The sequence below is a fragment of the Rhinolophus ferrumequinum genome, chromosome 9, assembly GCF_004115265.2.
Source record: "Rhinolophus ferrumequinum isolate MPI-CBG mRhiFer1 chromosome 9, mRhiFer1_v1.p, whole genome shotgun sequence".
Lineage (NCBI taxonomy): Eukaryota > Metazoa > Chordata > Mammalia > Chiroptera > Rhinolophidae > Rhinolophus > Rhinolophus ferrumequinum.
In genome coordinates this window covers 24,319,317-24,333,920 of record NC_046292.1, presented here as the reverse complement: position 1 = coordinate 24,333,920, position 14,604 = coordinate 24,319,317, and the positions used below count along the sequence as shown (strand labels likewise).

Below are 14,604 nucleotides of genomic sequence, written 5' to 3'. Positions count from 1 at the left end.
CTGTCAGAACCCAGTCTTCTCTGTTGTGTTATGTTGACTGTGCTGGGCATTGCCTGTATAGAGGTGGAGAAACAAATATGGTCCCTATTCATCGTGGACATGGTCGTGTGCACATGCATGCGGAGGAGCAGTGTTAGACATTAAATTATCACCCAAATCAATATGAAATGTATTATGACAGGTACTATGAGTAAAAGGAGATCTGAGAGTCTATAACAGGAGAAATTACTTTCAACTGGGGGCCAGGGTTTGAGTTTATTATAGTAATTATGTTTTGTTGTATTTGTACATTTATGGGGGAGATAGCATGGGTTTGGGAAGAGACATAATTGGGTTTGATTCCCATCTGTGCACTTAGTATCTCTGTGACTTTTGGACAAATTGCTGAACTTCTCTAAGCTTCACTTTCCGCATCTATAAAGAAAGTATCATAGTTCCTACCTTGTAAGCAGCAGCTTCTTTGTGCCCTAATGAACATTATGGGAAGTGGTAAATTAATGCAGTGGTTCCTAGTCTTTGGCATTTAATAGTTCAAAGAAATTTCAAAAGTAACTTTGGGAACTGATACATTAGTCAGTTATTTTGCTAGGTTTAGGGAGGTTAAAAATACACTACCACATATTCTCACCATTATTTCAGAAAAGTAAGACTTTTTAAAAACTTATTTTGAAATATGTAAGGCTATTTTGACACATAAAAAAGTAGGATGGTTGTCATCTCAGAATAAAGCGTCTTTTTCGAGATAGGTATTTATATTTTTAAAATTTTGTTTCATGATTATATTTTAAAACATTTTAAAGAATATGTTAAGCATAAATCTGATTTAGGCTGTGATTTTATGGATAATGAGCAGATTACATTGAAGCTCTTGTATTCATTCTGCTATTAACAGATATGACAGCTTGTAAATCTCTTGGCTAAAATTACCAATTTGATACAAACTGTAAATTATTCAGATTTAATTTAATTTACCCCTTATAAACACAGCCTAAAAAAAGGATAGTGCTCAGTGTTGAAATAGTGGTCTATTGGGGTGGCCGAATGGCTCAATGGTTAGAGCACAGTGCTCATAACACCAAGGTCATGTTCGATTCCCATATAGGCCTGTCATCTGTGCCCTCCACAACTAGATTGGAAACAACAGCTTGAGCTGGGAGCTGAGCTGCCAGTGGGCATCCAGTTGGCTCAGAGGTGAGAGCGCAGTGCCTCCGGTTCAATTCCCACTTGGGCCGATGAGCTGCACCCTCCACAACTAGATTGAAAACGACTTGACTTGGAGCTGATGGGTCCTGGAAAAACACATTGTTCCCCAATAAAAAAAAAAAAAAGCTGTCTGTTACCCTATATATAAAGATTACATTTGAAAAGTAAAAGATATTCCATTATAAAAGATATTCGAGTTCTGAAAGATCCTTTTTTGTAAAGACTAAAGCTAGTTTGATAACTTGTAAAGTTTAACTTTTGAGGTACTTGTAAAGGTGATTATGATTAGAATGTAGAAGAGATGAATATAACAATTATTTTTTTGCTTGAATTTCTAGTTAACTTAGTAGATACTAAACTAACACCATATTCATTTCTCTTTCTTTTTTTTTTCTTTAAGGAGTATGGACATGCCCCAAAGCCAAAAACTCAAGAAAGTGAACTGAAAATTAGTGCTGTGTTTTCAGTTAATGACAGTCCTCTTGGTAAGAAATAGAACTGCAAAAGTTAATTATGATTAATATGTTATATCTGACTAGTAGAATTTAGGGAAAGTACCTCATGTAGGTTTTTTTCCTTCCTTTAGACAAAGCATTGCTTTTCAAACTGGGTAGCTGGTATTAACCAGCATTTTAAAAATTGGAATAGAATAAGATTATATCAGAGTACGATGTTTGTAGTAAGGAAACATTTCATGAAACTACTGTTTCAGTTATTAAATCATATATACACATGTATGTATGTGTGTCCTGGATTATAATGTGAAATGTAGTTTTTACTATGGATTATGATTTTAAAAGTTTGAAATCCCCTGGAGTGCTTATTGCTTTATTCATATTGTATTTCAAGACTGAGGTAATTTGTCTTAAGAAATAGAGAATGTGTATGTGTTCAGTTGATCCTAAAACTTTTTTTTTTTTTTTAAAGCTCAGCAGTTGACCCCAGGCTTTCAGTTTCCTCTTGCATCATCTGGTCCAAATAGATGGCTTCCTTCAGTTCCAGTTGTAGCTGTTTGTTCTGGCTGTAAAAAACTGCTCTACAAGGGGCAAACTGCGTATCATAAGACAGGATCTCCTCATCTCTTTTGCTCCATGTGGTGCATCACCAGATATCCTTCACCTGTCTGCCTACTACCTCCTCCCAAGAAAACCTGCACAAACTGCTCGAAGTATAAAATTCTTAATCCCATCCCTTTTTACTTTACTTGTTTAGTTGTATATAGTTTAGTTCAAAATGCTATTGCTACTCTCAATCTCTTTAGCACCTTTCTATGAAAATAGCTTTTTGGCTAATTGAGAAATTTGCAAATTCTAAAGTAAGTGATTTGGTGTTAAAAATATTGTCTAAATGAGTTTTCCTTATGTCTTTCAGTTTAAATTTTACTATGGAAAGAAATAACAAACTATTTGTGGGAATTGTAGGACCTCTCATATATCCTGTAATTGTAGACAACAACCATTCAAAATTACTTGTTATCTTGAATGTTACTGAAGTATAGAATAAAATAATGTCAGTTATATAAGTATGTGAAAATTATTTTCTTTAGAAGGTAAAAACTCTAAATGGCCACAAAAATATGTTTATTAAAAAAAATGCTTGTGAGCTTTTTTTGGGGATCATTGTTATTTTAAATAATGCATAGATGCAAAAAGAGAAAGAAATCGCAACAAAGTCACACAAACTTCTTTCTTTACCTTAGTATGTTTGAAGAATTTGACATGTTTTGCCTGTTCCTGTGGTAGTGTAATTCTAGGAATATAGTACGTTGTCAGTAGTTACTAATGTAGAGCAATAAAAGTTAAGAACTTGGTTTTAGACCATGGCTCTGTTACTTACTAACTGGATAACCTTGGCTGGATATTTAACTTTTCTAAGCCTCAGTTTCTTCATTGATAGATACTTCACTGGAATTATCTACTCCCTCAGATTTTAATCAGACAGTGTTAGCACAGGGCCTATCACATAGCAAATGCTTAATAAGTGGGATCTTATTATTTTTAATAATTAATATTGTGTATATGTAACATAATTTATAGGCCCCTATTTTGTCTTTGGAGATAAAGGACAGGTTCTTTATCTGCTTAGTGTGTTGGCCTTAGGTATCTAAAAGTAGGTCCTGTTAAAATGGAAATCTCCAACTGAAAGGAAAGAGGAATTTTAAAATATTTTACTTAAATATTAAAATTTAGTTTTGTTCTAGAATGCCTTTCTAATGCCTTACTTTAACTCTTTTATGTCATCCTCATAAAACTGATCTGGAAGAAGTAAATTTAGTTTTCTGTTTTTAGATATTCTATTTCAACATGTCATATATCAAGAGAAAATGAATTAAATTTTAAAGAACACAGCACAATTTATATACCCAAATGCGTATTATTCTCTTAAAAATAGTCACTAGTGTCAGGGACTTTTTAACCACATTACTGTTCTTATTCAAAAAAAATTTTCTAATCTCTTGATTTGGCATTGCTTTCAGAACCTATGAAACATTCCTTTAGACTAAGTTAGGTAATAAATCTATCTTTTCAGCATGGGTTTGATTTTTGCAAATTGCCAAAAGTTATTTGATGCCTAATCAGCTGACTATTGTAAAGGGTTAAACTTAGTCATACTGTTAAACATGATATTTGGCTATAAAATTAAAAAGTTCTTCGAGTTTTTATAAATTAAAAGAAAAACTAGAAAAAAAGTTGGAGCCATGTTGTTGGAAGAGGTATGGCTTTTTAAAGATAAATGTTAAGGTGTAACATTCATTTGGATGTGTAAGGTTTAGAACACATTTATATTTATGTGCACATTTATATTTATATTTCATTAAAAAGACATTCTCATTGGTTTACTTATACATACATTATGACACAGATAGATTCACATTATTAAATGAAATTCTGTATTACTCTGTTTTTAGAGAAAAAAAATCACTTTTCTAAGTTAGTACTTCACCTGTGTGTAAGCATATTCACTTGGTTTCCAAGATTCACTGTCATATATTTAAGGTTAGGTGAGTTTTAGGAGATTAAAGTACTTTGTTATTGTTGTTGTTCTTTCTTAGTTTACCATGGAACAGTTCTGTATAATAAAGGTACAGGATGGGAGTCAGAACAGTCAAGTGATTAACTCCATAGATTGCAGAATCCGACTGCTGGGATTTACATTTTGGCTTCGCTGCTTACCAGCTGTGTGACTTTAACAAGCTATGTAACCTTTCAGATTTGGTCTCCTCATCTATAAAATGGCAGTTATAATAATACCTACCTCATAGAGTTTTTTGATAATTAAATTGGATAATTTGAGTAAAGAGAGCAATGCCTGCCACATAGTAATTACTAAATACACATTATTATAGTATATCATGTTATTGCCATTATTATTTTACTTTATGGCCTGTACTAGTGTTTCTGATTAATGACTGTTCAGTTTTTATACTTGTCAGAAGAATATCAATAATCAGCCTCTGTTTTTACTGTCAGTGTTTATTGCAACAATGAACTCTTATAAAATGACTCTAGGAATCTCACAGAACCACTCAATTATTTGTGTCCTTTTTGTCTTATTCTTGTTTCCGTCCTCTGCTACCAAACATTAATAGCCTTTTTGTTATCTGTTTCTTTGTTCACTTCATTTATAGCTAAATTTTATATATCATGCTAATTTTTTATATTTATCTTTTGTAGTTCACTGTTTCCCAAATCTTGCATTTAAAATTTTTTTTTTAAATTTCATTTCTTGTCTCATTCAGATTTCTACTCTTGGCAGCTACTGGCTAATAAGAGGACAAGTGTTTTGTGGTCTGGAGTTGTGGGATGGCCGCTCACTCCATTAGCTCCAGTGGATGAAACTTGGTTAGAGCTGGAAGCCTCACTGTTTTTGTCATGGGTATCTGGCTGGATATATTTTAAGTATAATTCTTCTTCACACATCTATAAGTTAGGTATTATAAACAACATTTTATACATGAGGAAATTGAGATAGTAGTTGCCTCATTTATTGTCACTCAGCTGATAAGTAACAGAACTAATCATCAAACCCAGGTTTCCACATGCCTTATGCAGGGTCAGCCATTTTCTACTATAAATTAGCTGTACTTAGTAACTATAGTCATTTTAGCTCACAAAGAGGAAGAACACATTTCATTTTGGCTTTGTTATTTATTTTTAGAGACATTTTAAATTCAAAGGATGTGATCACAACCCAATTTGAAAATTCTTCTCCCAGCAAAGATTTCTGCAGCCAGTCATGCCTTTCTTCTTATGAGCTAAAGAAAAAACCTGTTGTTACCATATATACCAATAGCATTTCAACTAAGTGCAGCATGTGTCAGAAGAATGCTGATGTAAGTTCCTTTTATCTTTATTGAGATTCTAATCAAAGATCAGAGATTTTTAACTGGCTCTGCTTATTTTGTATGTGTATGTATTTTTATTTCCTAGATTCGATTTGAAGTTAAATATCAAAATGTGGTACATGGTCTTTGTAGTGATGCTTGTTTTTCAAAATTTCACTCTACCAACAACCTTACCATGAAATGTTGTGAGAACTGTGGGAGCTATTGCTATAGTAGCTCTGGTCCCTGCCAGTCCCAGAAGGTTTTCACTTCAACAAGTGTCACAGCATATAAGCAGGTATGAATGAATATCAGTCTGTTGCATATAGTTAGGCTCACCCCTTCTGAGATGGCTGCACAGGGGTGAAATACAAAATAAAAGAGGATCCTTCCCATCAGTTAATCCTGGTGTGTGATATCCCCTCCAGAAAAGTGGGATAGGTTCTGATACTGTAAAGATTGATTGTAGGGGTGAGATGATATACGTGAACTAGATCATTTTTTAAGGTTTCCTTCATGGCCAGGAATTCACAAATGTCATTTCATGATTAGCTCAGTCTGAAATATTTTGTGATATATCAAAGTGAAGAAAATCCCATGTTATTGTAAATCAACTATGACCAAAAGTTAAAAAGATGATAAAAATCAGTGAATCTAAAGTATATCTTTTCCTTTTACAAAATACGTTTTTTAATGTGTTTTGGAATGAATTGTAATTATTTTGGCAACATTGCCTTATTAGAATAGTTTAATTTTTATTTATTTTATTGAATAATTGATACATTTGGTTACTAAATATATCAATTTGTGTCAACTTAATTATTGCTGAATGATTTTGGTCTTTAAAAAGTTATCTTTTTAAAAAGGGTGTAAGTAATAATTAAAAAAATTTTTAGTTAGCAAGTTTGATTTATATGTAATTCCTCTGAGCAGTTGGTAATGGACATTCATCTTTGAAAAGTATCACTTTTCTAGGAATTGCAACTTTTGGCAGTCTGGTTATTACTTTCACAGGAATAGACTCCATTTTATTTATATATATATATATATATGATCCAAAAATCCATTTCATTCCTAATTTTGTTACTGGCTATCAACTGCATAAATGATGTTCCTCTTTTACCAGGAAGATTATGTAGTGAAACTTCACAATTTATGTATTCCTACCATTTATTTCCCCATATAATTTCTTACTGAGAAACCTTATATTGTGTCAATGATAGAGTTAGTTTAGCAGTTAAGAGCTTGACTTTGGAGTCAGATGAATGAAATAAGTTTAATCTCTGACTTTTCTGTTTATGTGTTTATCTAATTAAAGATAAACTTCTTGTTAATTCAATATTTTAAAGTATCTCACTAAATTGTTGAAAGAATTCTATGAAGCACTGTATATAAATTGCTTAGCATGGGTCCTGGCTCATGGTAAACACTCAGTAAGTAATAATATTGGAAATTTATGTAAATGTTAGCCATTATTATTATTGTTTCTTAAAACATGATAAACTTATGGGCAAATTTTATTATGAAGCTTAGCTTGAAAACAAGTAGTTCTTCAGGATGACATAATATACCTTAAACATCATTTCTATTTCCGCCTCCTAAAGAGTCTTACAAGTTAAGTAACCTTACAGTGGTAGACTGTCTCCTAGATTAATGTCCAAGTCTGTACTGAGGATGGCCCTTTGGTTCAGGGATTGCCTGGTCTTTTCTGATTATTTGTAATGAGAAAAGAATGTTAAGACTATCTAATTCATTCCTTTTAATGTGGTATGTTGTTGCTAGTATATATATGAGTAGTTACTAATTTTCTTCAGTTTACATTTTATTATTATCTAAAAGAATTTATTTTTCCCACATCCCAACTTTCTGAAAAGTCCATGCTTGGTGTGGCCTTGTTGTCATGCTCAAATATTTCAACCAAAGGCAGTAGTTGTAAGTAGCTTTTCTTCATTCTTTTTTTTTTTTTTAATTTTTATAAGAGTTTATTTGAACCAAACTGATGACATATGCCAGGGAGCAAGACCTCAAATACTCCCCTCTTTATTCTTTTCTTAAACAATATGTGCATATGTATGCTTGTACTAGGTATGTGAATGTTATTTTATTTTATTAACAGAATTCAGCCCAGACCCCTCCATATGCCTTGGGGAAATCATTGAGGCCCTCAGCTGAAATGATTGAGACTACGAATGACTCAGGAAAAACAGAACTTTTCTGCTCTGTTAATTGTTTATCTGCTTACAGAGTTAAGACAGTTATTTCTTCAGGTAATGTTTAAATTTGATAAATTTATAGATTTAATAACTATTGAAGAAGAATGTAACTGCTTTTCCTTTATTTTGTTACAAACTAAATTTGTCTATATGGTTAGATAAAGACCCAAGATTGGTGTAGGTTCAAAGAACTGATGTTTAAGTGAAAAATGTTTTTCACTGATTTTCTTGGTTGAGATTTTTTTTTTTGTAGTTTCGAATGTGAAAAGAAAAAAAAAACACATAAGTTCAAAATTAGTTTTTGTGTAAATCGGACTTAATTGAAGAAGTTATAGTTAGCTTTACAGGTTATAATAAAGTTCCTTGATTTTTGTTTTATATTATTTGTGTTTTTATTCTAATACATTTTTGGATTATTTTTTCATCTGTGTCATTTATTCATTGGTTTTTATTTTTTGTTACCAAGGAGTCCAGGTTTCGTGTCATAGTTGTAAAACCTCAGCAATCCCTCAGTATCACCTAGCCATGTCCAATGGAACTATATACAGCTTCTGCAGCTCCAGTTGTGTGGTGGCTTTCCAGGTATGATCTAAGAGTATTTTACCCTGCAGTTCTCTTAGGCATTGGTCTGTGGCAAAATGTTAACGGCTGAAGGTCCATAAAAGATTACACTGTAAGTTAGAAAGAAAAAAGTTCAATTGTGGTTCCAAAGGTCATTTCTGCAAAATGTTTGAGCCCAGGTATGGAGCCTCAGTGCTTTCTTCCTTATTCAGAGTTCTCACCTAAACTGTCCTTCCTTCTCACTTTTTCCCTTGGCTCTCTCCCTTTTAGAAGGGTGGAAGCTAGGATATGGTTTGGATACATGGTATGATGATCTGTTCATGTGTCCCTTCCTCTCATCCTGGGCCAGATGCAATTCCTGGCATGGAATTGTAAGCTTCCACTTACTTGTCATATCTTCTCCTCACTCTCCGCGATACACAGACAGTAGAGTTTAGTGATCCTCCAGGGTGGGAAGATTCCTGATGCAGTGTCCCTGGTGATAAGGAGAGAGAGCCTAGTGTTCTTAATAGTTGTCAGAGGCTGCTTGGTGATGGGGCTGCAGGTGAAGGGGTGTCTTGGGGGAAAGGGGAGGCCTGCTCTAATTTATTAAGGTCATGTATACTAAAGTTGTTTGTCTAGAAGCCTGCATTTCTCGGTCCTTGTATTCTGTAAGTATGCCATTGAAACTCTTTCTGTGTACTACTTTACACACTTTAAAGAAATGTTGGCAGGGGAATTAATGTATCAAAATGAGAAGATGAAAAGTTCCGTTATTTCTCAGTTGTTAAAATGTTGGCCTTATTTGTGTTCATTCAGAATGTATTTAACAAGCCAAAAGGAACAAGCTCTTCAGCAGTGCCCCTGTCTCAGGGCCAAGGAAGCCCGCCCTCTGGGTCAGTGGTGTCAGCAGGAGGAGGTAGCACCTCTGCCACTTCTGCAAGCATCATCAGTGGCTCTGCAGCAGCGGGCCACCAGTCTCCTGCCTCAGAGGCCCAGCAAGTTACTCCTGCGCATGCAGTTGTTAAACTCAAGTGTCAGCACTGCAACCATCTGTTTGCCACGAAACCTGAACTTCTTTTCTACAAGGTAAAGAGAGATCGTGAAAGGGATTGAATCTAAACGTATCCAATAGAAACATTTTTATCTCTTCATCTTTGATGATCATTTAATTTGCTTTTAAACGAGGAGGAAAGGATTTCTTAAAAATAAAGTAACCGTTTAATTAGGTCTTAATGAGTATTCTTTCTCTGCAGGGTAAAATGTTTCTGTTTTGTGGCAAGACTTGCTCTGATGACTACAAAAAGAAAAATAAAGTTATAGCAATGTGTGACTACTGTAAACTACAGAAAATTATAAAGGAGACTGTACGGTTCTCAGGGGTTGATAAGCCATTCTGTAGTGAAGGTAAAGAAAAAAGTTCAGTTTTATCCACAGAGCATGTGTTATGAAGTATTCATTATGAGTTGGTCTATTAATCCATAATTCATTTTCAAGTAATTTTTGTTTTATGTGGTATAATTTGAGGCCTTTATATTGAGTTTATACTTACTTCACTTTAAAGTCTATCCTTTTAAATGTTACAATAATCTTAGTAAAGAAAAACTTCTTAAATATAATGAGATCAATTTTATTAGTATAGAGTATAGAAAATCTCTTGCTGAGTTTAGCTGTAACTTCAGAGAACTTTTTGTTCTTGTACCCATTTGTGAAGACGGTACTTAAGCAATTATGGCTTTTTGGCTTAAGAAACTTTTATACCTCTGATGTTTCTAAATATAGATGGCTGATTTAGAGTATACTTAAAAGGTAATATGAGTTTGTTTTGTGAATATAGAGACTATACTTTAACCTAAAGGCAAATAATTGTGTCGAGTATTTAGAAATTTGCTTCAAGTTTTTATCTAAGACTGTAGGAAGTCACTTTACCTCCTTCAAGTTTAATGTAAATTTGTTGTTTCTTCTTTTCATCTCTTCTGGTTCTCAGTTTGCAAGTACCTGTCTGCCCGTGACTTTGGAGAACGGTGGGGAAACTACTGTAGGATGTGTAGTTATTGTTCCCAGACATCCCCTAATTTGGTAGAAAATCGATTAGAGGGCAAGTTAGAAGAGTTTTGTTGTGAAGATTGCATGTCCAAATTTACAGTTCTGTTTTATCAGGTAAATGTAATATACCTCTGGCTTTCTGAGGTTTGTAAAAATTATTTTCTGTTTAAAATATGTTCAGATTATGTGAATAAAAATTTGTGTTTAGAACTGGATAAAATAAACTATGAACTCCAAGCAAAATTCAGTTGATTATAAACTTGAAATCTTTGGAGTAAAGAGTGTAGAATTTCTGAAGACTTTGTCGTTGTTTGAGGGTATGTTCCTTTTATTATTTGCTTTCTTATAAGGCACATTGACCTTAGCTATAACTTCTTTCAAGTTAGAACTTTACATAGTTATGTTGCCTTAAGCCTCTCGCAGTCAGAAAGTTACTCTGAAGAATTTGAAGTCAGACCTTGTTCTCACTTCATAGGTCAAATGACTATTACTGACCTCCTTGTCCACCTCCTTTGTAAAAACAATTACTTTTTTGAAAGGCTAACAACAAAAGCTAATATTAATCGAACCACTAATAGGACATGTCTGATGCTTCATAAGTGTTATTTCATTTAATCCTCACCACTGTCCTGAGAGGTAGGTATATTAGTGCTAGTTTATCAATAAGGAATAAGAGTAAGGTCCAGGGAGATTAAGTAACATTCCCTTGAAGAAGCTAGTAGATGACAGCTAGACTGTACCTATAACACTCCAGTGAAATCACCTGTTTACTGGTCTCCCTACCCCCAAAATATAATCTTCTTGGGGGGAGGTATGTATTTTCATAATTATATGACCAGGACCTATCTCAGTGCTCAAGACAAAGGATACCACTAGATATGAGCTTATGACTCCAAAGCCCATATTCTTTCTACTGCAATATGCTGCCCTGTAACCTTTTAAAAAGAGAACCTATCTTTAGATTCCTTCATTGGTAATTTTGAAAATAGGAGATCAACTTTTATATTCTCTTGATTGAGGATATCTATATGAAAGCAATAATTAAGTGTGTGTGTATACTATACATATACAGGTACATACGCACACACGCATACACACACGGTGGAAAGTTCATAAACTTAACTGTCCGACGCGTGTGTGTGTTTGTGTGTGTGTGTGTGTGTGTGTGTATATATATATATATATTTTTTTTTTAACCACGGTATTTTAAGGTGGGAAGGAACCTTGCATTTTGTAATCTCAACTGACTCATATATCCTGTTTTCATAATGCCTTCTGGTTTTATGATTAATATTAATTTTTTATTATTTTATAGTTTTAAGCCTATTCTATCCTACATTTCTTTCTCAGATGGCCAAATGTGATGCTTGTAAACGACAGGGTAAGCTAAGTGAGTCCATAAAATGGCAAGGAAACATCAAACATTTCTGTAACCTATTTTGTGTCTTGGAGTTTTGTCATCAGCAAATTACGAATGACCCTGTTTCACAAAGAAAAGGTAAAATTAAACTTAGCTAATGGGATCTTTATGTCGGTGCTAGGGTACACTATCAGCATACACAGCTGTAAATAATATAATAAAAACAAAATTGCACTGGATTCAGATAGCCTGAGTTTCCTTAAATTTTCTTGTAAGAATCTTTAAAGATTGCCCTTGAGGAAAAATTAATCCGGATGTTTTTTGCTATCATAATCAAACACACCAAGAATAATAAATGTGGAAACACTAATCTTATAGGGAAATTAGATTTGATTGCTTTTGATTGAATTTATCTGTACATAAATAACTTACACTAAGGGATATATGCTATTCAGTTAATTAACTAGAAATAAAAATAGAAAATTGGAGCAAACAAAGGGAGAGAGGATATAAGTATGTTAATGTAGTTGCCGTGACTGGTGTAAGATTTGATCCAGAGCTTGCTTGTAGCCAAGAGAAAAAGAACAACACATTAATTATATCACAAAAAATAAAGTAGACCAGTTCTTCATGGGTAGCAAAGTTTTTTCTGGCTAAGAATAAAATAATTTTGCAAGTAGGACAGCTAATGTGGTCAAAATATCCAGATGAATAGATAGCTACGTGGTATGTTTTTAGAGTGGCTCCCTGCTGTAGGACTTCACTGGGTTAGATTAAAAACATTTGATATTATGTTCTCTGACCAAAGCCTGGAGTGCTGCTGAATTGACAGAATCCATGTGCTTTGACTCCTTGCAGTCTGGCCCTTGTGTACCTTTGCAGTCTTATTAATCATCCCCTTAATCCAGACATGCCTTGTGCTAATCTTTTGTATTATCATCCATTCCCTGAGACCAGTCAGGTGGGGGGTAGAATTTTCTTTCTATAATGTGCGTTAACATTATCTGGATGGAGAGCTACATCACCAACTTATGTATATAAATTGCCATGTTAAATTTTTATTTGAAGCAAGCTTAGGTGTAGGAGTTTTAATATTCATGAATAGAAAAGCCCAGTTAATACTATGTTTTTTACCTGTTAAATATCATTTGAAGTTAATAATTTTAGAGAATCAGCCTCTCTTTAAGTTCTAGTGAACACTAATGTGACCAGAGTCACCTAACCCAATGTTGTACAGTTAGACATTTGCATTGCACCTTGAAAACTTAGTTGTTAAACAGGTTTGTGTGTGTGTGTGTGTGTCCCTTTTGTTTATACTAGGTCTTACCTTTTTATTTTAATCAGTAAATATTTCTAAGGCACCAACTGTTTCAGTGGCGCTCCCTTCTACAAGGACAAATACAACGCCAGTTATAACCAGTGTGGTGTCATTGGCAAAAGTATCTCCTGCCCAGCCCACAGGGAACACTAACAGTGTTTTGAAAGGTATGACTTGATGTAAAGGCATTTGATTAGGCTGTGGAAGTGAGTGTTGTCTAGTCTAAGTAGCTCTTATTGGTAATATTTACATTTACATTTATATGAGGAAATGCTCCTCTGTCTCGGAGGGAAGTGGGTCGCTAGCAGGGTGGTATGGATAGGGAAGGAAGAGGTATGTTATAATTTGTTTTTTTAAGAACACAAATGATTTTAATCTAGCTGCCTTTACCACCAGAGATTCTAATATAGTAGGGTGGGATTGGGGCCCAGGAATTCTTACCTTTACCAAGGACCCCAGATGATACTGATGCTGAGTTTCCTTGTACCGTTTTTGAGAAATTCTGGACTAGACTGTAGACCACTTTAGTGAAAGGAAAGTAACTTCTTGGTCTCACTGTTTACTTCTGTATATTCTAGGGATAATAATGTATGTTTTGTAACAGGTGCAGTAACTAAAGAAGCAACAAAGATCATTGAAGATGTAAGTTTTATTGTTAATATTTTGCCTGATAATGCCATTTTATTTTCATTTTGGATATAGCCTTCTAATATATATCTGAGTACATTTCTGTTTGCAGCTTAGTCTTTTAAAAAGTGGAGTGATATATTATGCATTAATTTTTGTTTTTGAATGTTAAAGTTAGATCATGAATAAGAATGCATTCCTGATTTATTTGTGTCTGACTCCTTAATTTCTTTAAATACTTGTCAATTCCATCTGGTTGCTTATTTTTCTCTTTTACTGCATTCAGGTAGTTTTCTTTTAGACTAGAAATTTTCTTGAAAATGTTCAGTATAATGTCAGTTTATGCATCTTTGAATTATGTGAGGCTGAAAATAGTGCAAAGTAAAAATATTTAAATTCCTACTTTATGACTCAAATTTGAAATATTATAAAACTTCCAAAAATTAAAAAAAAAATATTTGAAGAAATATATAATTTCAAATCTGGCAGGCTGAAAGGATTACAAACTATGTCATTATTGTCCTGTCTCAGCATCACTTTAGCAGGAAAATAAAATTCCCATCATTCTTGATCAATATCACATGAAGTAAAGATGTTAGATCTTAGCTTAATGTTTTTGATGACTGTTGTGTTGCTCTCAACATTTGCTCTTGATACAATTAAAAATCATTTTTAAAAATATCAACTAACAATGTCATTCAGGTTCATTAAGTGGTGGTGCAAGTGCTAAAATATATGCCCATAATTCAATAAATTTGGAACAGAAGTTTAAATGTGATAAAACTCTGAAGAAGCCAAACTACTGCTGCAGTATCTCATTCTGTTAATGTAGGAGAGTGCACCCTGCAGAATATTAGAGATAATGTTCAAAAAGACCAAAAGCAGCATTAAAGTAGGTAGACCCTTTAGTTCACAAAATTATCTTGTAACCAGGCAAAGATAATAGAATAAATGGATAAAATCCTGGCAACAG

The 14,604-nt window shown here is 33.6% G+C and overlaps 1 protein-coding gene across 5 annotated transcripts in view; it reads left to right on the top strand.

Moving 5' to 3' along the window:
* ZMYM6 (zinc finger MYM-type containing 6) overlaps window positions 1-14,604 on the top strand; it is a 38,179-nt gene that overhangs the window by 10,580 nt on the left and 12,995 nt on the right. For all 5 annotated transcript variants that reach the window (XM_033115464.1, XM_033115467.1, XM_033115462.1 and 2 more), the window contains 12 exons: window positions 1,604-1,688; window positions 2,131-2,371; window positions 5,362-5,536; window positions 5,634-5,825; window positions 7,644-7,794; window positions 8,207-8,322; window positions 9,100-9,369; window positions 9,537-9,687; window positions 10,268-10,440; window positions 11,677-11,824; window positions 13,031-13,171; window positions 13,609-13,646. In XM_033115464.1, coding sequence (XP_032971355.1) covers window positions 1,604-1,688; window positions 2,131-2,371; window positions 5,362-5,536; window positions 5,634-5,825; window positions 7,644-7,794; window positions 8,207-8,322; window positions 9,100-9,369; window positions 9,537-9,687; window positions 10,268-10,440; window positions 11,677-11,824; window positions 13,031-13,171; window positions 13,609-13,646 — 1,881 coding nt within the window. The remainder of the gene's footprint in view (window positions 1-1,603; window positions 1,689-2,130; window positions 2,372-5,361; window positions 5,537-5,633; window positions 5,826-7,643; window positions 7,795-8,206; window positions 8,323-9,099; window positions 9,370-9,536; window positions 9,688-10,267; window positions 10,441-11,676; window positions 11,825-13,030; window positions 13,172-13,608; window positions 13,647-14,604) is intronic.